General features: G+C 42.7%; 2 protein-coding genes across 12 annotated transcripts in view; both read right to left on the bottom strand.

The window, feature by feature from the left end:
* LIMK2 (LIM domain kinase 2) overlaps positions 1-8,173 on the bottom strand; it is a 31,891-nt gene extending 23,718 nt beyond the window's left edge. The window contains exons 1-2 of one of the 2 annotated variants that reach the window (XM_054844861.1): positions 8,022-8,173; positions 5,355-5,454 (exon numbers count right to left, since the gene is read on the bottom strand). In XM_054844861.1, coding sequence (XP_054700836.1) covers positions 5,355-5,454; positions 8,022-8,037 — 116 coding nt within the window. In that variant the 5' untranslated portion in view covers positions 8,038-8,173. Of the gene's footprint in view, positions 1-5,354; positions 5,455-6,733; positions 7,835-8,021 lie in introns of those variants that run through there. The other variant, XM_054844859.1, reaches the window with a different exon arrangement.
* A 469-nt stretch (positions 8,174-8,642) lies between these two features.
* On the bottom strand, positions 8,643-24,118 carry RNF185 (ring finger protein 185). Of its 10 annotated transcripts, XM_054844866.1 has the most exons (9): positions 23,598-23,639; positions 22,857-22,931; positions 17,825-18,056; positions 16,186-16,204; positions 15,422-15,534; positions 14,827-14,881; positions 13,404-13,439; positions 12,730-12,847; positions 8,643-11,204 (listed from the first exon to the last, which is right to left on the bottom strand). In XM_054844866.1, the coding sequence occupies exons 3-9, from the start codon at positions 18,004-18,006 to the stop codon at positions 11,107-11,109; spliced, it is 621 nt and encodes a 206-aa protein (XP_054700841.1). In that variant the 5' UTR covers positions 18,007-18,056; positions 22,857-22,931; positions 23,598-23,639; the 3' UTR covers positions 8,643-11,106. The 10 variants fall into 10 exon arrangements, with proteins under 10 accessions (XP_054700841.1, XP_054700840.1, XP_054700838.1 ...); XM_054844865.1 differs by lacking the exons at positions 22,857-22,931; positions 23,598-23,639 and adding an exon at positions 23,948-24,118; XM_054844863.1 differs by lacking the exon at positions 22,857-22,931 and having other exon boundaries at positions 23,598-23,742.
* Between the last annotated feature and the right edge of the window lie 259 nt (positions 24,119-24,377).

Genomic DNA, 24,377 nt, shown 5'->3' with positions numbered 1-24,377 from the left:
GCAGCGCAGATGGCAATGAGACCGACACTTACACCGCTGCATCTCCACTGGCTTCCTAACTTGCTGCTTTTGTCCATTCAAACCACTAAACTCCTCAAGGAAGGATCCCATCTCACTTATGTGGAAAGCCTAACATATACTGGGCTGTGTGAGTAATTCTAATTACCTTGATATAATAATGCTCTGATAACAATGCCCTAAAGGACAAGCTGCACAAGTCAACTAAAAAAACGTTGAGACAGGAATGCCCAACTCCTCCTTAAATATAAAAGGTCATCCATTGATGTCCTGTAGCTGAAAAGATTCCCCTGAGGAATGTCACTGGTTGCACCTGCAAAGTGCTTCATTGTTCCTTTGGATTTTTAAACTCCTAAACAATAATGATGATCTGTGTACGAACAGGCACTTTGCAACTATTTCTCCCTAAATCTGATAGGGGCTGGCGAATTTCAATGCTGATGGAGACACCATCAAAGGGACGTTCCCAGGAGTCCACAGGATTAGTGAAGAGCTCTCACCTCTGAGGCCTGATCATTAGCTTTCTGTAACTGCCGGAAACCGGAGAAGACAGGGAAGAAGAGATCCTTGTCTTCCTGCTTCCACTATAATTCCACTACCTTCTCTTACTACTGATCCTTCCCTTGCTCGCAAATTCAGCTGCTGTGTGTACAAAACTGGTTGTGTTCACAGCCAGAAAGCTAAAGGAAGATTCAAAGCATCAAACATCCCCACATTTCAAAGTCACCTTAATACACGCCTTCGCTTACATTTTTATTTGTCAACATTTGTACATTGGAGCTTCATATCCTGTCACTGTAGGTCTATTTGTCTATTTGTTGCTGCTTTCAAACAGGAAAAGGTTACTTGAATAACAGAAGGGGAAAAAAGCTTGTCTTCCAGCTTTTAAATCAGAAGAAACTGATTTAAATTGCAACAAGGGGGATTTCTAAAGATCATAGACAGAAGCTTCTAACACTAAGGATAATTAGGTGCTAGCAGACATAGTCTGGGAGACCAAAAACCTGCAGCAATGGGAGATTGTTAGGTGACCAGCTTCTTAATCATTCCTATGTCATAGAAATTACTTGCTTCAAACATAAGTTGAAGTTCAGTAGATATCCTAAGAACCACAGAAAACAGATTTGGAAAATACCCTCAGAAGTCATCTCGTTTATCCTGCAAGCCCTAAACCTGCTTCAACTATATACATTCTTAATACAAGTTTGCCTGGCTTGCCTTCCACTGCCCCCAAATGTAAAAAGAATCAAGGTAATTCACTAAGTTTTGCTGAGCAATATATATTTCTATAGCAAAAAATGTGTCATTCAGTATAGAAAAAAATCACATCTTTGTAAGAAAAGTCACTAGAGTTGGCAAAAAATTAATCGTGGTTCTCTTTCCATGCAGTAGCCTGGAACGTAAGGCATCCCCTCAATGCTAATCTGGTTCTGTTTCCTGACCATGGACAATTGTCACGCTGCAGAGTGCGCACAATGGGCGGGTGACGAGGGATTCTGGGAAGAATCTACTTTTAACCTTGTTCCACTACCGAGAAACAGTCAGGAGAATTTGTTTCAAATTCACTTCAGAATACCAGTAGGAGACAGAGCCAGGAGTTCTGCTGCACTCTGCCAAAACTGTTCCATTTTTTCAAGGTATTCATTTAGAGAAAACAGCTTTCTGGTGGTTACAACACTCCTTGTATTTACTTTCTATGTCCAGTAAAGGATAACAGAAACTGAAATGGAGCAACACATTCAAAAAGAGTGCAAGCACCTGAACCCTAAACAATCTGTCAGGTGAACTGATTTAACTTTAGGTAATAAGGCAATTTTTATTGTGATTTAAACAAATACATTTTATTACTTTAGGGTTTTGGGTTTTTTTACAAGTGTAAACAGTTTCTTAACTATTTCAAGATTGTATTTATTTTTAGCCAATATCTTTTACTGGAAAGTCAACTCACTGCTTACAATTACTTAAATATAATAATATAATCCCTGATCAGTAGAAAAAGATTTTATATATATTTAGTCATACATCAAAAGCTTACACTTTTTAGTCATACAGTTGTTTATATTATTAACTTAGCATCAAACTATTTTATAATTTAAAAATATTATACAGAAAGCCATGAGAATTTTTCCTGAGGTCAAGCTGCATTGCTTATGCATAAAAATCTGGTGTATTAAGCAAAAAGGAAATATTTATCCAAACTGAATTAATAGTTTCTGGTCATTATGATCTCCAGTGCTTTAGACCTACTAATGAAAAATTTTGGATTCATACAAGATTTTCCTGCTTGCCTTTCCTCTTCCAGAAGAAGGAAGACAAGCTTTTTCGCTCTTCAAATTCCTGATGATTTTTAAGCTTTTAATTAACTGGCTTTGGTATAAACCAAATAGTATATTTTTAAATCTGTAACTGTAAAATCATCAGTAATCTATCACCATCAGTACCTTTTGTTCATGAAGATATACCATGAACAGTTTTTCTCTGATGTGGTGGGTTTGGCTTTTGAGATTTCTGCAGCAAGCCTGTGTTGCTTGGCTACCTAAATTAGGTTTATTTTATAGACCCTGGTAATATACATCCTCTGTTATTTCATGGTTAGGAAGGAACTGAACCTCAGCCGTCTTCCTTCCTAAAAAGTTCTTAAGCACCCCACTACAGTAGGAACTCCTACCACCATTTCCAATAATTTTCTTCATATGGATCCAAAAGCATTTTCCACCCGGATGTATTCAACAGGCTTGATCTGAATTCATGGTTTTCAAATAATCAAAACTGTATTTTTAACAAATAACCATGTCCTTAAGATTAAACCATGCAGCTATATCTGGGTTTTCTCATCCCATCCTACTCCAATTCAAATATGCAATATCCTTACAGAAAGGGGGAACTGTCTTTAATTTCATTCATCATTATCTGTAGGGAAAAAATCCCACAACACAAAACACCAACAATGGACATCAAAATACCAGGTATCAATATTTTATTCAAAGGCAATATTTATTCAAGGCAGTATCTTCTATTTTGTAATATGGAAAAATGTGGTTGGACTGAAAGCAATAAGAACAGCATGTTCTAGGTCAAAAAAAGCTCTTCCAATAATCTCCTTCGGTAGAAGTGATCCAGACCTAGCAAAAAGATACCTTGCCACTTCTCTTTCCCTCTCTTGGTGTAGTATTTGAAGTTCTGTGCAATGTAAACTCCAAATCCAGTGGAACTGTGTTTCAGTGAAAAGCAATGACCTATCTCAACAGAATTCAGAGGCACAAAAGTACATTCAGAGTTAATTCACAACAGACATTGTGACAGAAACATCTGAGAAACTTCCTCAGCCAGATCCAACCCATCGGATTCAAGCCTAAGGACCAGCCAGCCAAAGAACAGTTTAAAAAATCCAAGATACACGAATAGGGATTTGCTTGTCCCTCCAGCCACAGCAGAGAAAATACCAGTTTCGGGGACAAAGCTCCTGTACATCCAGTTTGAGGAAGGAGGGAAGTGACAAAAAACTTAAATCCTCAGAGACATGCATGTACGTCAGCTACTGCCAGTGCCAAGCATGATCAGCAGCCTAGCCTGACCAAGAATAAACAGAGCTAACGAGCCTGGAGCAGTGCCAATCAGCATTAGAGAAATTATGTGCCAGGCCAGGGAGTCAGCTAATCCACAGGAAGACTGTAAAAAACACTCCGCAAGAGCTGCCGGAACTCACAGCTACCAGCTGCCAAAGGCTCCTATCCTTAGAGGCTTTTTAAAGTTTGGCTTTGGGATGTCAAGCACAAGACCACTGCTCCGCGTGGCTTAGGGATAACAGAAGAAAAAGGGGAACAGAGTGCAAACTGGAAATTTGTTTTCATGTACAGTCCTACCCTGGAACTAGGAAAAAGGGATGGGCAGCTTCCTTTACTGCAGGTTCCAATTGTTCATTCAGCATGGCAGCTCAGCTGGGTGCTAGAGCCAGCCAAAAAGCACAGCGCCTAAGAGAAGCGCATCAGCAAACGCAAAAAGCTGTTACACATCTTGGGAGAAAAGTTAGTGTCTTCACTTGTATAAAACAAAAAAAAAAAATCTAACCCCGCCAAACTTCCATTATACAATATGAACTATGATATCAAATTCTCTGTAAAGCATCCTAAGGGCAGGGTTTGCCTCCAACTCAGCTGTTATCCACAACCCCAACAGCGAGAAGCACCAAGACATTTTTAAATCAGGACCCGAAGCAGAAATACATTCAAAGGCAAGACAGACAGACTTATTAGCACACACAGCTTTGGGTTCGACTACTGGCAGAATCTAAGGAAGCTCAACAACAGGATACTAGTTCTTTACGGAGAAGAGAAAACCAGGATTAAGACAAGCTGACTCAATATAGCTAAACATGAATACTCAAATCAATAGATACCCAAAAGACTGGGATTTGTAGTACTATAAAGCTGTAATTGTGATAACATTATAACCATAATCCTCACTTCAAAGTTGGGGTATTTTGTTGGGTTTTTTTGGTTCTCTAAACCAGGACAGTGGATGCCTATCTTGGCACAGCACCCAGTCCTCCAAAGCCACACTTTGGCTTCCTTTTCCCCCATTTGCTTTGACAGTATCCAGAACGTTAGCCTCTCCAGATTCAAGTCAACACAGAAGCCAGCAGAAGCTGCAGGTACACAACCCCTCTCAAAAACATAGGCCCCTTCAAAAATGTGATTCTGGAGCATGAAAACTAGACTGAGTATTCAAGAAACAGCAACAAGAGGCATTACTCCTACTGCCAGGAAGAAAAAGCGTGTCAGGGATCCCTTTTTGTCCTTGCTGACAGCAACATCATCCGACAGATTTCATAAGTTTGTACGTCTTAACTGTCTGAAAAGGAGAGAAAGCAAAAGGCGAGATCTCCCTCCCCCATATCAGCAGTTTTCCCCAACACCCTGATATCTCCCTTGTACCTACCACATATGGAAAAAGCAACTGGCTATCCAAATTGCCTGGGCACTACTTTGGAATGCAGTTGAAGACAAATATGCAAGCCATGGCTTCTGCCACCACCAGTAAATCAGAGCTTTCATTTGTACTTTATCTGTACTCCCGTATGCATTTACGTCAGCATGGCAACACTTTGCCAGGCAGTGTCAGACTGCTATTGGGACTGAAAATCAGCTCCAGAGTGCTACCGCAAGCACTGAAGTACAGCTGCAAACAACAGCACGCAATCGCTCTGCAAGAGGCTCGGAAAAGGTCAGGCACAGAGATGACAGCAACGACTCCCTGTTAATATTGGTAATTATCCACCAGGTTCCAAGTCAGTTGAACACCACAAGGAGAGTTTAACAGGCTAAAATTTTACCTACCGGAAACAGGAAATATGCCAAGCTTCATTTACAGTCTTGTAGAGGCGCTGACCAGCAGCAATACTGTCCCCGCATCCTAGACATCTCCAGACTTCTTCACCTGCATGCAGGAATAAAGTGACATACAGCAACCATTTTACATCAGAGAAAATAAGGATTGCTGCATCCCTGATAAAGAACAACTTTGAATTACAGAACTGACAGGAAAGCCTTCGCACATGGAAAGTTAAGCCAATACCAGGCAGTCCCTAACCCCAGAGAGTGGAGTTCCCAAATTGAACTCTGACATCTTATATATTTTTTCCTCCAGACATAACATCACCATCTGCTCCTTCACATTCTGCATAAGAAAACAATACGACTTTTCACAGAAAACAGCTCAGTTACAGCTATGCTAGCCTTCAGAGCAGAGATTTCAGGAAAGCAGATTGGTCTGGTGTAACAATTCCTGCAGAGAACTATGCTAGGCCAGGAAGCCACGCTACTATTTCCCCTGTGCCACTGACTCAGCACGTAACGTTTGCACCCATTTGTGTAATTAACTGGATTTCCCAGAACTAAAAGAAAGGAAAGGCAAACTTTATTCAGTAGAGAACAACTTGACTACCAGGAAGGAATTACACACTTGAATGAATATTCCTGTAGAGACTGTACAGCCAACACCAGACTACCGTCAGACGGAGGAAGAGGCTTTGATGCTACTGGCCTATTGCCCTTTCAGAAAATACTTATAATAATAATAACTAGAGCTAGTTATTTAGATGCATGCAAGCTAGGAAAAATAGCATGAAAACTTGTGCACAAAGAGCATCTGGCACTCTATGCTATCCAAAATCCAAACAGCTGTGCAGGCATATTAAAGCAAGAGTCAAGGATCTGGATGAGCACAGGATGGCGCAAGGAACACATCACATAGCTCACCTCAAACCTGTTTCTTCCTGCCACTAGAAGTTTACTTGCAGTAAGGTTGCATAAGGAAAGAAGTGCACTGAGAGAAGGAAAACCACTAACCACGGACTTCCATTTTCCAAAGAACATTAAAACTCGGTAGTTGCTCAGGCAAGTTGATACCAAAGTCAAGTTTTTGAAGTTACACAAAACAGAGGCCATCAGACTTCCACGCCGTTTTACCCCACTGTGTAGGTCAATGACAATGTTTAAGAATAACCAAGCTGAAGATCTCCTTGTACGTTTTACACAAGTAGCTATTTCAGAGGAAAAACTTGTTGCTCAACTGCAAGCAAGCACCACCCTCACCAGCAGATTGGCAGTACCCACAAAGGTCTCCATGCAGACTGCAGCGCCAGACAGGAGTCGTTCAAACGCAACATTTGGTGCAAGTTGCTACCGCAGTTCCCGACTAAGCATCAGCTCCGCACCTGGGAATGAGTCAGCGCCCTCCTGCCATCTAGAACACAGAGAAGCGCACCTGACCTCAGATCTGCACAACAGAGTAAGGGTTAGGAGAAGCTTGGGAAAAAAGCTTGCGCTACTCATGATGTTCTATAATGCAAACTGCTTTTTCAGCACACCGAACAGGCTTGGAAATAAAAGGAAAAGCCACACGTGCCCATGCCGCAACACACAGGCAGACAACGCTCTCCTGTCTGAGCAGCGCACGCCCGAGAAGTCAGTTGAACTTCTGGAATTGCTGCCACTCTGCAGGCCGAGAAAGCCTGCAAACCAGCCGTCCTGCAGCTCCGTCTCCTCCTGTTCAGTGCCACGGGCCCAAGATGCAAATGTAAATACAGACAGTAGATCCTATTTAAAGGAATTTAAAGACCAATAACTGCACCACAGCTGACTAAATGCAACAGATATTCCTCCACAACGATCATACAGAGCTTTACCCATCAGCTTCTGAACTGCAGGTAGCAGTCACCTTACTCACAGCTGCAGTGCCACATCTGTTTAACTGTGCCCAGAAAGGCTGATTAGCTCACAAACGGAAATGAATAGTACTCTATTCAACCGAAATTGCTCAAGTATCTAGGAGAAGAGACGGAAATGAAAAAACCAGAGCAGGAAATAGTGTGAAGGAAAAGCAAACGGACATAATCAATACAGCAGGTCTGTCAAGTCCCCCAGGACAGGAGGAATGTTACAGAGGCGGCCAGGGAGGAAAAGCAGCAGCTCCTCCGGCAGCAGCTCAGCGGGCACCGGCCACCCCCGCGCCCGGGAGGGCGCCCGAGCCTCGGCGGGGACGGCAGGACCTTGCGCAGAGCGGGACGACAACAGGGACAGGGCAAACGCGACAGCCGGCCCCGCGCGGAACTGCGTTAGCGGATCCCGCGCCCGGCAGCCGGCCGCCCTCGGGGCAGGAAGGCGCGGCGCAACCCTCGGAAGCCACCGCCGTGCCCACACTTTCCCGCGGAGCTCGCTGCACCGGAGCCCGGGCAAGACCTCCCCGAGCCGCGCACACCGACGGAGGCCGCCCGCCCAGCCGGACCCGCTGGCGAGCTCCCAGACCGCTCCCGGGGACGCGGGCTAACGTTTAGCCAAGGCACGGGTTCAAGAGCCGGCGGCCTCCGCGGGCGAGCCCCTCCCCCCCCGCGCCGATGGACTGACGCCCGCATAACGGCCGCCCGGCCGGAGGAGAGCCGCGGCCTCGCGTACGGGCTCCCGCCCCGCGGTAGCGGAGAGCGGCCGCGGCCCCCGCAGCCTCACCTGGCGGCCCCTCCATCCCGCGCCGGCCTCGCCGCCGCCCCAGGGCTCGCGCGCGCCTGACGTCAGTCTCTACGGAACGCGCGGTAGGTCACTCCGCACCTGGCCCGGGTGCGCGCGGCAGCGCGCCCCCCGCCCCTCACTGCTATCTCGGCGCCGCGCCCCACCCCGAGGGCAGCTTATCGCCCCGCCCTTTTCCTCGCCGCAGGCCAATCGGCACTCCGCCCCCCTCACGGCCACAGGCCAATCCCCGCGCTAGTCCGCGGTGACAGTCCCGCCCCTTCCGCGGTGAGGACCAATGATGGTGCGGCCACGCCCCCGGCCCCTCCCACCACGTGCTGTGGCGGGTGGCGGACGGCGGGCGGGCGCGGTAGCTCCCGTCTCTGGGCCTCTGTCTGCGCCGAGCCCGGCCTGGCCACACCGGCCGCTGCCCGCGGTCTCCCCGGTACCGCTGCCGCTCGCGGAACGTACCCGATGCCCCCCGGTGAGGGAGAAGTGAGCCCCCGTCCCTCCCCCCTCCTGAGGCACGGACCAACAATGGGCTCCTCGTCCTCCAGGTAGGGCTCGGGCAAGCGCCTCACCTCAGTCTGCCCGCAGAGCGCAAAGGAATGGCGGCGCACTCTGGTCAATGTAAAACCATTTTTTAATTCTAAATCACTTTCACAACAGTGAAAATTAGTGAACAGTAATGGTAATGCACTAAACAAGCCATTATGGGCTGTGTGCAGTCTGAGTACAAGGGGGGAGGGAAGTGGTACAATACAAAAAGCACATCAGGAAAAAGGTAGGAACAAAAGCGTTAACACTTTTAGACTATTTCATTCTTGGATTGCCGGAAAATAAGGACTCTCAGTCATGTTTCTGCAGCCACCTCTGTCTAAATCCATTACGTCTCTCACCAATAGATGGGAAAAACAACCAAGCCATTAAAATTCTGTATTTTAAAACATAACTGTTAGTTAAATTAGTTTCAATACCTCTTGAACCTCTTGCAGTCACTTTTCTGTCCTCTTATTGGAAAACGGCTTTAAAGGGATACCCTACTTCTCCCCGGATAACCTCAGCTCTTAGCATCGAATTTCTCAATGCAAAAAGGAGAAGGAAAACCATCCCTTTTACTATCACATGAACTTTCCCTTTTCATCAGCAGGTGGTGCTGCCTGCTCATGAAAGGAAGTCAAAGCCGCGACATTGTACGACAGCCAGTTGCTTTTAAGAATGCCATAAATAGCCTAGAAAGGGTCCTAATTACCAAGTTACGCACTTGAGAAGAACCATATGCAGAAGAAGTTAAGCTTCCCAAAAGTGCCACACGACAAAAGTTGAAGCACCACTTCAACTATTTATAGTTGAGCAATAAATTCTGCCAGATTATCATCGAGTCCAGTGTAAATTTGACTAGATGTGGCAAAACACTGCAGAAGCTTTGCAACATTCTACTTGCCAGATGGGACTTTGGAGGTAGGCAAGTTAAATTTCAGTCATTCTCTGTCTTGATACTAAAAGTGAACAGTTTATAATTAAATAAGCTTGTACAACAATTAATTAAGGTGTCCTGACCAGGAACCTCATCCATACACTAGAAAAACCCTAGCTATTGAAACAAAGTTTCTATGAGTTGATTTGTTTTGTCAGTTGTCCATCTATTGCCAGTTCACAATATTCATCTTGCAGGAAATCATTATGACTATCAGCGATCTGAATCAAACTAATCTAAAAACAATAAGAGAAAAAATGAAATTGCCTAGTCAGAGAAATACGAAAACCGTTCACCTTGCTAGAGAATCTCTCATATCTGCTGTTCTGAAGGAATCTACACAAATATATGAGGAGTACTCTTTAAAGCTGTATACTCGACAGGATTCCAAAACGGCTACAGAGTGCTCACCTTCTGAAATATTTTCCCTTCAGCACATAAACGGTTGTGGTCTCCTCCAGCACTTCAAATTAATATCTTTGGTAGATAGTGCAGACATTTTGCACTATAGCCATCCTGCTGTGGCATGGAGTAGCTGTATGCACCTGTAGAGAGAAGCTCTTCCAAATGTTCCCTACTGTGGCATGTGCTAGCAAAGGCAGGATCTCATTTTTCCTCCTGTATAATTTTACAGTATGACAAGTTTAACCTCAGAACTCACGTAAAGATGCCTTTTGTTCCTCTCCCCAAACAAGTGATCTCAGATCTGTAATAGGATTTTATTTGGAGTACATGACCTTGCGTAGAAAGTCTCAAAGCCTTGGGAAGAATAAATGTAGCTACAGTGAGAAGGTTGTGAGGGGATTATCCATGAATGCAGCCACAGGCTGCTGCGTAGAACCAAGGAAGACAACACTGTTTTGTCAGTGAGGAACTGGGCTGGGTGAGGCAAACAGATGCGTCGTACTGTTCGGCAACCCCACCTGGCTCCACAACGAGAGAATCTTGCTGTGTCTGGCTCCAGAAAATTCAGGCTTTAAAAAAAATTGCAGCATAAATTTGTATCCCTTCTTCTAACAGCCATTAGAAACGCTTCAGGAGGGGTTTTCCATCACGCTGAGAAATAACAGCAAGAAAAAAACAGTCTCCAAACCTGGTTCCATTTGCATCACGTGCTGTGCCCAAAGAGTTTCGGCAGTGCTGCAGATCATTTCCTGAAGAAGGTTGGATGGTGATGTGAAGACATTAAATAACATCCGCAGCTCTGGCAGATCCATTGAAGTCGCCAAGCATGAGATACTGATCACACTGCAGAAGTTTCCTTACCTGCCTTGGGGCAACTGTCTTTCACATAAACCCAGTGTCACTGATTGGCACAGGATTTCAAAGCAGCACTCCTTTTAGGAGCAGAGTTCAAACTAGGCCCATGGTTTGTGGCAGGAACCTGTTGTACAAGACAGCTGTTCTGAAAGACGCTTTTAAACCAATGTTTAATTTCCAACTCTGGTGCAAAATGCGAGATTCCTCATTGTGCTGTGGTACCACCAATTCCTGAAGCCCACAGTTAGCTACAGAACCAGACACCAAGAGGTTTAAAATGGGATGGGGATGCAGTTTGTAACTGTTTCAGTGGCCTCATTGGCCATGAATATACAGAATAATGGAAAAGATTTATGCAATCAACAGCCAGAACATTATCACCAGAGCCACAAACAGGAAGAGGCGGGATAGGAACTGCTCGTCCACATATTGAGGAGTCCCTGGAACAGCTGGAAAACAGGAAGTAAAAAAACCAGTTCAGCTCCTTCCTCTTCTCCAAAATCATGTATATTCTGAACATAGTACATTCATAAATTGAAAGATATGCAAGGAATCTATTGGGTGAGAAACTGTTGCTACTTCCTACCCTCAGACTGGCCAGCCACACTGGAAGATCAGAAGGAAGACAGGCATCAGCTCCCTGAAGCAGGACTCGTGGTAAACCTGCTCATGACTAATAGCAGCAGGCAGCTCCAAGTGCTAAAGTACACGCAGGTCTGCTCAGAGTACTTCTGCGGACAGTCCTGAGCCAAGTTCAGTGCTTAGTTCACTGTTGACTGCTGAGCTAAGTTCACTGTTTCCATCCTAGGGAACTTTACCACCTCTACCTGAGTGCTCCTCCCCATCAAGGTGAAATATATCTGAATAAGGAAATCTTAAAACAGTCAAAGCTGCGTTGTGTAGCCTCGACCAAGAGAACTAATGAAAAGCACACTAGCTCTAAAGCTCAAGCTGTGCCTTTCTGGAACTGCTGTATTGAATCCACAGGTGAAAAGCAGATAAAGGAGTTGGTTAAGTTATGGCTGTTACAACAGCATATATTTACATACTCCTTAGCTCAGTCACACCTCCACACAAACTTTCAGTGGACGCTGAAGTATAGTTAATAGGCAAGTTAATTCGACCAGAGGACAGCACAGGTCCTTGGCAACACAGGTGTGACATAAGAATGTGTTTCTGTTTCTCATATATCCTATGCCACGTGACATGGTGAAGAAGATTTGCCAGGCACAACCTTTCACAGAGGAAGTCCAGAAAATCCTGGGCAGTAGGTTTTCTTGTTCAAAACAGGTAGATTCAGTTTGTCTACAGTGCAGATGGGGAGGAGGTTTTCTGTGGATTACTTATTTTTTAGAGAGCAAAGCCACTACTTGGAGTAGTTTTCACTGTTTTTTCCTTAATTAAAACCAGTGAAATCATTTCACCAGAAAGTTATTTCTTATCTCAGAGATAAATTTTCTGAAAAAGGAACCACCTTTGCTGTCATTATTTTGTGGTACAGACCACCAGTTTAAATTTTTCCTTCTCATCTTTCAGGAAATGGTCCTTTCCTGATGTTTTCAAAATATGGGTCTCCTTCATACACCCCTACTGACTCATTTTTATTATTATTAGAAACTCTAGTCCCATTTGTCTCATTTTTCAGAGGGAGTCCACTGGAGTACCAGAGGAGACATTTGCATTAAAGGGGAGAATTCCCCACTGCCGCTGTCCCTCTCCAGTTCTACTGGGGGCCTTCAGCAAATCAGATGGAAGTGACAAACTTGCTTCTTATATAAGCACTTGTACAAAACGCGTAAACCATAGACTATGTTCTCTACTGGGTGTTTTCCATCATTTTGTGTTTCTATTCACAACACTGATTACTGTTCAGAAAGTTTTGTCATTTAGCAGGCTATTTGTTTAAAAGTTACAAGGGAGTTTGTAATGCATCTGTTTGTGACAGGACTCTTGGAGAAGACAGGATCACGGTACCTGGAGGAGGTCGCCCGTCGTTTATGTTGAATGCTGTTGCAAATATACCAAAGGGAAACGCCCCAATTCCAAATGACATTTGGAAGCCACCATCGCCAAACCCAAAGCCCTGGAATCCCTGCAGAGAACAAACCAATAGAAGAGAAAAAAGGTACTGATCATTTAAAGCCTATTTCAGAATATTTTGTAAAAGTGCAGACATTCCCTCTCACTGGCTTTCCTAGGGCTGAAGGAGTATCATGCTGTCTGGCAACTTTCAGTCTGCCACACTATTGTTAAATACCTCCTTAGTTCTCCTGGTTTTAAAATGTTTCATACAGCAGCAAACTTGCCAGAGCAGCCCAAAAGTTTGAGAAAATGAAAACTAGGAACCGCAGTTCTTGCTTGAGGGCCACAAATTAACAAAAGCATTTCTGTAACATTTTTCAACTTAAAATAGTATAGATCTGACAATATATCAAAATCAACATTACCAATCTATTTAGAATGTCTTAACAATATATTAATAATTCTGTATTAATAGCCATTAACAATATAAGAAAGGCTTTGTAAAAAAATAATCTGCGTTGATTTTCATGGTACACATGCATAATTTAAACATTCAGTAAAGTGATAAATTGCCAGTGGGATGCATAGAGCATTACAGAGAAGAAGAGTACAAAAAAAAAAATTACCAGGGGGACTCTAATTAAGGTGGCAGGTACAGTAGTCTGGGGCAGGAATGCAAGACATAAGGAAAGGAGGGAAAAAAGGAAGAGTTACAATGCAACAACATCCCTATGGGATCCAGAGTAAAATACCACATCAGGCCAAAAGATAAGTCTTCTGAATCAGGATGGATCCTACTGTATAAAAGCAGCATACTATTTGAGAAGCAACTATATATGAATCTAAGTAGTTGCACCATGTTTAAAAACTGTGGAGAGCTCACAGTTGCCATGTTCTGTAATCCAGCAAACTGTCCTCTTATCTCAGAACTAAAACAGTGATACCAATTCTAAAAACCCTCTGGTCTATCACCTCCAAACAGTGGGAAGACAAAGATGACTTCACTCATATAGTAAAAGCCAGACATTTCTGGGTTGATCCTTGATTTGAGGAGTTAGACTTTTGACCATTACTCAAGCATTTTGCCATTAACTATGCAGGACAGCAAAGCACTCTGCATGGCAGGTCCTGCATCTGCAGAAAGCAGGAGGGCAGCATCACTACTGCTACGTCTTCATACCAGATTCCTCTGACTTACAGCAGCACCAGCTAAAAGGTTCAAACAAGGTATAGCAGCTGATTTAATAAGGCGGCAACTCCCTAGTGAGAGAGAACAACTGAGCTCCCAATACATTCAATACAGAAATGTTCCTTAATCACACCCAGCAGAGTTGTTTGCCTGAAGCATGAGGTATATGAATTCTCTCCAAGGACCCTAGGCTGAGTTACATAGAAATATGCAATTGTTTCATCAGGTCATGCTCACTGCCATTGCACTAAAGAACACTCTGGTCTGTCCTACTGGTTACTCCCACGTCTGTTCAACCTATGCCAGCTGCTGTTTACATTCACTCTACGTAAGCTCCTCAACAAAACCATAGATCCCTCTTCAAATTAACATATATCCAACAGATATCTACATTCTTTTCCTTGTAATCCCAAGGTACAGTAACATCCCATAGAAATGCTAGAAGCAGGTGTCAGTGCCAAAAAAGTAAGTTCACACATGGATTATGTATTTCCATGGCAGGTACAGTTTGACAGAAATATACTTCCACAAAGAATCTTCAAAGCAAAGTGTGCTTTGTATTTATATATGGAGAACGATCAAGTATGAATAGCATTTCCAGTGATGCCACACAGGGCTGTCTTCATGAAGCACGATTCAATTAGCCCATTCTTTGGGATTCTAAAAAGTACTATAGGAATGGAGTTTTCAGCCACACCGCAGCTATCAATTATTCATGAACAACCTACTGGGGATGAGCAAGAAGTGTAAGCTATAGGATCCTCACACAGCATCTCATGCACACACACTGTCCTCTGGGATGAATAAATAACACCATCAATAAAAACAACTTATCTGCTCGAGCTTGTTTTTTCACTTACCCCTCTGTTCTCTGGTTCAGGTCTCTGTCCTTGGGGTCGTGGTGGAGTTTTCTCTCTGCAGGAAGTTGTGAAATTAGCTCAAGAGCAAGGATACATGGCAATAGTATCTGCAATAGCCTGGCTAATAAGACAGAACAAACACAGAGCGTGCTCTCATAGGGCCATGCTGCAGCAGAGCTGGAAGTAGCATGTGAGTGAGTAGACCACCCAGCTTATGAACCTTCAGCATCACATCACTGAATGAAGATACTGCACTTTTGAATAATAAAGCCCCATTGCAAAGGCTAGAAACTGAGGACATGAGCATTTTCTACAAGCTTCTCCACTCAGATAACATTAATGGCAACCTGCCAATTGAACTGATAACAACACCCAATTCAAATTAAAATAAACTGCCACTTAAACAAGCAATAAGGTGTGCAAACCCAGGCCCTGAAAAAGCCAGAAATATTTGGCAGAAATGTCAGTTCTATCTGTCTTCTGATGAACTATTTAAAATTGTGAATCCAGCACTTCGACAATTTCCTCTTAAGACCTTACACTAAAGTTTCATATTTAGTTTTCACACAAAAATAGTTGTATTTAGGTTTCTTACCTGGGGTCCTGTTGCCCAGTGCTACCTCTTCCATACAGAGGAATAACTTTATCTCGACTGATTCCTGCTTTGCAAACAGGACATACTTGTCTGTTTGGCCTGGTCTCTAGCCACTAAAAGAAAGGAAGTTATAAGAAAACTAGTAAAAAAACGTGAAAACAACAACATGCAAACCACATTTGCAGCCAGGCAGAGAGACTTTATCAACTTCTCAGAATGCCATGGAGCAAAACATTTTAATAAGTGCCAAGTACGCTCCAAGGTAGAGCTGGCATTTTGACTATTGTTCTGGTACGATGCACTCACTCATGTGTATGCATTCACTGCACTGGAGTAAAATATGAAGAAATAAACAGTACCAAAGTCCTGCATAGGCCAAGGGCTCATGTAGATATTCTCCTTTCATCTATCTTTTCTATAATGGTACCACAATGTAAAACACTACATATGCAAAGAGAAGTACATTCAGCACTTAAGCCTGCACAATAAATCCCTGTGAACTGCCTACAGTAATTCTCCTACCAAAACTGGGAATACTTAGTGTTTAAGAAACTCAAAAGTGGGAGGCAGGTGGAACACAATCTTAGTTTTCTTTTTGCTGAAAGAGCAGATTGCAAGGTGTTGCGCGTGAAGTTGCTAACAGGTTGCGATTGCCCTGGAGAGAAAGAAGCGCATTTGAAAAGAGGGGGATACTCCAGAGAACCAAGGGCTGTATTAAGTAACAGGAGCTGATGAAAGACAAAGTAAAAGGAAATCTGTCTTACCTGGTGTAAACAAGGCCAACTGTGAGCATTCCCAGGACAATTTGTTCATAGAGCAGAAAAAGAGGGGAAAATAGAATTAGTTACTGACAACTCGATGAGACAAATGTATAAAGTATACCACAGATAGCACAGCTTGCAGACAACAGAATCCTGGAATCCAGCTGGGCCAGTTTCATAACCTCCCATTAAAATAATTTTTGAAAGCACAGCCCAAGACCGATCTCCACTGGTCTTTTCAGGTTATGCAACCTGTTGCTAACGTGATTGTCTGCATATGACCTTTGATTCCTGGGTCCTCATCCATATCCCATACAGAGGCTTAATTAATCTTAGTGTTTACTGTACAGATTTTCTCTTCTGTTACCATCAAAAGATATCCCTGAACTAAGATGCAAATGAGGATGATGTCAGTAATGAGACTTCAGGATCTTAAAAGAAGTCATAGAAGGGACATTTAGCTAAAACATCATCCACACTCACAGAATCATGGAATAGTTCAAGCTGGACAGTACCTCAGGTGGCCTCTAGTCCAACCCGACACTCGAAGCAGGGCCAGCTATTGAGACCCAGTTGCTTAGGGCAGAGAAATTCCCATTATACAGAACTACTCCAAAGATTAAATTAATATGGCAACTTAAAAAAGGTCAAAGACATACAAGCAAGCTATGAGATAAAACTGCTAAGCAGCCATCTGCTTTCAAAGGGGTCTTGACAACACTGTTCATACAAGATACATGCATTTTTTTAAGGTTCCATTCTTCCAAATCCTTTTGGGCAATAATTTGATCTAATTTTATCTTAACATGCCATCAACAAGTGATTTTCCATTTCTTCCTAGAATAAAAACCTGGATCTTCAGATATTACATACATTTACACAGAAAATAAATGTTCTTTTAGGCTTCTTTTGATTAAAAATAATAATTTAGCCTACTGTGCAAAATAAACAAAAAAAAAAACCCAAAACATTTGGCCATATCAATCCTTAATAACTTCCTAACATTCAAGAAAGAGTATATTCTAGACCAAGTTACCCAAATAAGAAATGCTGCATGCTTATTTTATTTGTGCGATGCATTCCCAAGTCAGATCAAAGAACTGAACAGTTAGTATTACAACTACAATACTGTGGGAAAAGAGAAATAGCCCACGTGTAAAAGCTTGTTTGGTTTTTTTTCATGGTTTCAAAGGAAAAAAGAGCAAGCTTGTAGAAAGTATGAAAACTACAATTTGGCCTCCAGAACCTAGTTTCTGATGGAGGTTTAGGTATGCACAGGTTAGAAAGGAATTTTGATCTGAACAAGATATCTATGCTAGACCAGACAGCACTAATAAAAACACACATAATCAAGCAGTATCAATGAACATTGAACTGTCTATGTGGGGCTGCTTGTTTGTTTGCTTTTACAAAATAATCCAGAAGTACAGGAAGTTTAAGAGGCAAAAAACCCACTCCCTGGAACACAAGCAAAGAAGAACAGTTGAGGAGCAAACCCAAACTGCTCCTAAACCAAAACCATGGTCTTTACTCATTTTATGTGAGACACTTTGACATCTGCAATTATAAAAATCATGGGCTTTTATGTGATCAGAAAGATATACAGTGTTCTGGTTTATCTGGGGGGGGTTTGAGTACTTACCAGAAGAGATGTCCACACAAGCTGATAACTGCATCCTTGGCAGTGTCTAAACAGATGTTACATTCAAAAGTGTTGTCCTGATTAGCGTTGTCCCCAGCACCATTACTGCTACTGCTGCCACTGGTCCCTCCAGTACTGGAGTTCTTTGTTGATGTAGAAGTTGTGGGTCCTTTGCTTGCCATCCTCAAGAGCTAACCAGACACAAGGTCAAGAAAATTTTCTTGTTGGAATCCTAGCAGTGAGAAAAGGAAAATAAAAAAAATCTAAACAACTTCTTGGCATTATAACATTGCATTCTTGTCCTGTTCCAAACTGGTTGTGATTTATCTAAGAAGCACTTGAATCCTACTGTTGATGGTTTTAGTTTAACATAGCCAAGAGGGATCTTTTTTTAGAAACTAAGCTACTTTAAAGTCCTGTAGTATGACCTGGCTGATACGTGACCTGTATTTTAAAGTTACTGATAGGCAACTGAGATCCACAGCCAAAACAAAACCATCGTATTTTCTCATAGCAAATGGCATTCATGAGAAGAATGAGCTCACCAAGTCATACATGCTCTTCCAAAAATTCAATGCAAGTTATAACTGCGAGTGCAGTCTGAAATAGGATTTAATCATGAAGCAATTCACAGTTTGGACAGATTGGCTTAATGCATAGTTTTAAGTTCAATGTTCATTCGTTTGGAATATTAATGATAATAATGGCAAGCAAAGGTGGCTTAGTACTTGATTTGTCTCATCAACAGTACATTGCTGCTATCACAGCAGTGTGTTGATATGACTCAAACATTTCTACTACTTTCAAAGTATCAAATGTTTCTAATCTAGTAGTAATGCAAAAGTACTAAAAATTTTACTTTAATGTGCTTTAATTTTTCTTACATGCTTTTACATGTGTTAACATAATATTTCTCAAAGACCACCATTTATTTTATTTCAGTAGCAACAACCTCTACAGTCTAATTCCTTGATATGCAAATTCCACAGTATCTAAAACATTGAGACTCAGCACAAGGCATTTACATTTCTAGAAACAGGTACTTGTACCAGTACGAGATTTTTAATCCAAGAACTAAGAGAGTTTCAGCAGTTAAAGAAATTAATTCACCAAAACAAAAGCGTTTAAAATATTCCACTGTGCTTTTCATGAAACTGTGACATCATGTTGCTGCTGCAGAGATATGAATACTTAGATAAGGTTGTGAGAAAGAAATGGGTGATTATCTGAACTTTTTGCAAGTGTACAAACAGTTAAGCATTTTAAAAGGGCAACCTGAATTTTTCAGAAGCTAATGTCTTTGCAAACTTACCCCACAAGCATTAAAGGCTTTCCTTAGTGTTACCTCTTTGTAGCAGTGCTGAAGCAGAGGTGCAGGGCAGCAAAATAAAACCTCAGTATCTCTAGCTGTTATTGTCAACAGCTCTTTTCATACAATACAATCCCACTGCACATTCAAGTGCATCATACTCAAGCCTCGTGAAGGTATTGCAGTGAAGACACTCAATTACAGCAAGTGAAATATATTTTTGCAGGGCTTTTTCACTCAGTTACATCATTTTGCACAGCGTCCCAGAAGGGCAGCTTTGTACTCACAGATGCTGTACTTTAACATGCACTGCTTTCAGCACTGCTGACTCGTAGCATTTCACACCATGACTCCATTTACACTCAGCAGCAAAAATTCATGTTAGTTCAAGGCAGATGGAAATGCTGCCAGCCCACAAACTATATGCTAAAGACGCTTGGATTTTTCACACATCCTTACTACCAGAATCTTCAGCCTATCTTGCTCAGTAGTTTTATGCTTGAAAACTTACCAACTTGAACCTATATATTTCCTGGGAAGTACTATCAACATCAAGAAAACCTCCTTAAGACTAGGGAGTTCATTGTAAAAATTGTAAAAAATACTAGCATTGTTTTACAGAATGGGCACAAGAAATGTCTGGTTCTTATATCTTGGCATATAACACAAGGAAAACATGTAGAAGAGGCAAATAAATGAACTTCTGTGTCCCTAAACCCAATGTGGACAAATGGACAAAAAGGTCCTTTTTTCCCCAATTACATTCCATATATTTAACACCAGAAATCTGGAGATTCATCAAAAAGATAAAATCTATATCTTCACAAACGTCTACTTAAAAAACCCTTAGCTTTCAGTAACTATGAAGAATAAATAAATCATTAAATTATGAAGAAGGATGGTATAGAAATTCATAGGAACATCAGTAATGTAATGGCATAAACATGGCTGAGACAGAAAAAAGATCAAAATTATATAACGCAACAGGCACTGAATCTACTCTCCTAGAAGTTCATTCCTTAGTCTGTACAATTATTTCTCCAGAGGCTGAATGGGCCTGATGACCCATTAGGATATAACCAATTTAAAACCTCAAAAATATATCAAACCACAACAATAAATATAATAAACCTTATTCTGAAAAGCCTTCTCAAAAACTTGCTCTTGTCTGTAGAATACTGTTTAACATACCTAAGTCTATAACAAGGGCTGTTGGGGTCTGTTCACCTGCAAATCACACTGCACATATAGAAAGAAGCAAGCATGAAACAGCACCCAATGACTAAACTTACATTTGATAATCATATATCATGTTGCTTGTGAGCATAGTCTGTGAATCCTAAAGTAGAAGTTCAACTGCAAATTCAACTTGCCCCATGTAGAACAAGCTCAAAATTGTTGAAATGTCACTTGAACTACTTAAACTGAAACAAAACTTTTGAGAGAAAAACAAAAAACAAAAAAACCCAAACCACAAGCAAGCCACAAACAAAACAAAAAAAAACAAAACAAAACCAACCAAACAAAAACCCAAACCAATTACGTTTTGATTTAGAGTTCAGAAGTGTACTGCGAGTACACTGCGACATAACTTGACTTTTGGGGTTAAGTAAACAGAATTTAGAGGTGCCAGTCCAGGTTTGCTAAACCCTTATCCTTTACATCAGGTCTCCAAATCAACCCTACACACATGATAAATAGCAAACAAAGCATGTGAAAGGATATAAAAATCAGCTGTGATCTAACTGCAAGCATTCAAAGATTTTCTCTTTTTTCTTTCTTGCTGCTTTGCTCTCTAGATATTTACAGGAAAACAGTATCTTTGTTACTTAAAAGCCATCTATATTAGCTGTTTATTTCCTTTAAATCATGACCCCTATGATATCCCAACAGGTTGTTCTGAAAATGACTGAATCACTGACATTTACTACATCCAAGAATCAAGAGTGGCAACAGATCAATGGTGAAGAAACAAAGAACCCATTTTCAAGTAGTCTTCCTAAATAAAAAAAGTCTGGTGAAGCGTGAAGAAGACATGGAAGTGAAGATACATGTTTAGGGATCCAACACAAATCCCACTGAGTTGTGTAAAGAATAAGCATGGCTGAAAGCGCTGGTGAAACTGGACCTCTGAGAAGCAGACAGCACACTGGGACCTGACAGTTTCATGACAACTTCAGAGCACAGGAGGTCCGTAAGTGCAGGAAACTGGTAAGATTTATGTACTGTGTATAAATACTGCATATAAATCTCACTAACAGGCAATAAGAAAGAAATTTTACTCAAATACTTTAAAAACTGTATCTATAAATCTAGTGGGAGAAACTGCACACCAGAAAAATGCAAGCCCAATTGCTACTGTAAAAGATCACGTTTCTGAACTCAGCAAATTAAAAATTACTGCATTTGCCAAAGTACACTGACCTGACTCTAGAAATACAAGAGAAACACTTCAAGACAGACTGGAGGAGTTTCCACCATAAGTTAAAACATACAAAAAAATGAAAAATAATTGGAAACATAGCAGGTGAACAATAATTCGACCTAAGACAGACACACAGAAAATACAAATAAAAAGCTAACGTCATCCGTATGAAACAGTTGTAGAATACATGTTCACAGCGCTATAACATTAGAACGTTTGAAGTATTTACTTTTTAATCTTCTTTCATGAGCAATGAGAAAAATTCCTGGGGAGCATACAGGACTCTGGCTAGTTTATTAATAAAACCCAAAGATTATTCCTATTTGCGATAAATAATACATAACCAATGAAATAAAAAGAAGAGCATTGGTGGATGTAAAATTCCACTAGAAAGACATTTTTTGATATATCATTCCCAATGAATCTTATTTTATCTAGGATTACTGAAATTGAAACAATCCAAATCTAGTTTGTTTCTAAACGTCTTGCTGTTTAAATCAAAAGGAAACACTTATCAGGTTATTTTTCTTATCACTACAGTGACAATATCATTTTCAGACACATATGACAAATTTTATAAACATTAGAAATTGTGTCTAAATCTAAAAATATTACTCAGAGTTTATATAAATATGCCCACTCATAAGTATAACAAAAACCTGACTCAACCTATTACAATTGCCTGGATTTCAAGTAAAACTAAGAAGTAACCTTAGTTGGTAATTGTTGAAAGTGCCTAGAAGAAAGTACATTTACTTCTTGACAGTCATTTTGAGATATTCTTAGCAAATACATGACTGAAGTCCTACTGTTAATCGTTAAATACACATTTATCTCTCACTACTTTTAGGCCATCTGTACCCCAAACATGTTACGTTTTAACACCTCAGAAACATTTTCCGAGTTCATCTTTTCACTCCTGTAACCCTTGCAGCATCATATACCTGCTTTTTAGTATTACCACAAAGTCGTCCCAACACACAAGTATACGTGACCACTTGGTCTTGCAAAATCAGCCATTTGCCTTACAGACAAATGTGCCCTTGCTTGGCCTCGTTTCATTAATTGGGATTCTGCAACGTATGTCTGTGTTACAGTTGCTGCTTTCAGGATAAGAGCCCTGCTGAGAGGCTGCTTTGGCAGCTCTAAGAATTCCATATACCTCACAAATGCAAGGCATTGAACTATCAAAAAAGCAAATGATTAATTCCTTTTTTTCTTAACTATTCCGTAAAAGTATAATATAGACTCTAAGAAAGTGTTGCACAAATCTTTAGACAAAGATTTTATCCTCTTACCTCATACAGTCCAAAGGAAAAAAAAAAAAAAGAAAACTGATATAACCAGTTGGGTAATACTGCCTGAGCATTTTCCTGTTTTGGATTGTTATGTAAAACATTAAATGCCCTTTAATTGGGCTAACCAGGTTAGCAGCAAAATAGAAAAATAAAATAAAATAGCTATGATATGGTTTAAGAATAAGCAATTCCCAACAAAAAACAAAACAAAACAAAACAAGAACAAACGATGGCATGTACCAGAAGCTAATGCTTTGCGACCATACCTAGAGCCAGACATTTATCTAACGCAAAAGAGGCGCTTCTCCTGGCAGAGGGTTTCAGCTTTGCCGCAGAGCAAGGGGCCCAGGCACCAGCAGGCCGCTAAAACCGGGCATTTCGGAGGAAATCCCTCGCAGGCGGTGCCGGGCCCCGCGCGCCGCGGCGGCGGCGAACCCCGGGCCGGAGTTCCGGCAGCAAGGGCGGCACACACACACCGGGCCTGCCGGGGTGCTGCAGGGGGATCGGGGCTGCGGGACCAGGACTGGAGCCGGGATGGCCAAGGCCAAGGCCAGGGCTCCCGCGGCTCCCCCGCCCCGCTCCGACCGCCCCCGCCTCGCTCGTTTCAAACGGGCGCAGGGCGGCTCCGGCCTTCCAGCGGCCCCCGGGCACGGCCCGCTCCCTTCGCGCCTCAAAGCCGCCGCCCGGCCTCGGCTACCCCCACCCTCCACCACTAGCCGGGATCCGCTCGGCTCGGCTCACCGGCGGGTCTCGCTGCTCCCCCGCAGCAGCGCGGAGCCGCTCCCCTGCCAGCGGCCGCCGTCACCTGATCGCCCGGAAGCCCGGCCCTGACGGAAGGGACCGGCCTACCCGCCGCCGCGCCGGGCCGTGGGGCCGCGTTCCGCCCGCCCGGGGCTCCCCCGCGCCCCGGGGCTGCCCCACGCCGCGCCCCGCGGGGCGGCTCCTTGGAAACGGGGTGGCGGCGCCTCGGGCCGGGCGCGGGGTGCCCCGTGGGGGGCGGTGGGGTTCCCCGGGCAGGGGGCGGTTAGTGCTGCCAGGCTGCCCTTCCTTCCCCCGGCCCCTCCGAACCAGACCCCCCCGCCAGTTGTTACCTCAGCCAGGGAACCGGTTCGGTGCGAACCGCTCGGGCTGGCCGTGTGTTCAGCCCGTGCTCAGTCACCATAACCCCTGACTGCGCGCTCCGTGTGATTTTTAGCTCCGTTTCTATCGCAGTTTTGTTGCCAGCTCATCACGAGGTGTTGCGGGGGCCGTGTCCAAACGCCTGCCTCTGAAAAGCGCAAAAACTATATATCATCAACAGTAGCAAATGTTTGGACCAAGCAGGGAAGGAAGGCAGCAGCTTTCAGGGAAACAAATTATCTAAATGTGTGTGCAGAGCACTAGGATCTGAGCAGAGGAGCATCTCCAGGATGGGAACAGAGTTTCCTAAAGGTACTTACATGGCTGTGAGAAACCGCGAAAACGGAAACAGGGACAAAAGGGAGGAAGAGGATGGGACCTGGTGCCTGAAGGAGAGGTCAG

The sequence above is a fragment of the Grus americana genome, chromosome 16 (genome assembly GCF_028858705.1).
Source record: "Grus americana isolate bGruAme1 chromosome 16, bGruAme1.mat, whole genome shotgun sequence".
Taxonomy (NCBI): domain Eukaryota; kingdom Metazoa; phylum Chordata; class Aves; order Gruiformes; family Gruidae; genus Grus; species Grus americana.
This window is presented reverse-complemented; position numbering and strand designations above follow the sequence as displayed.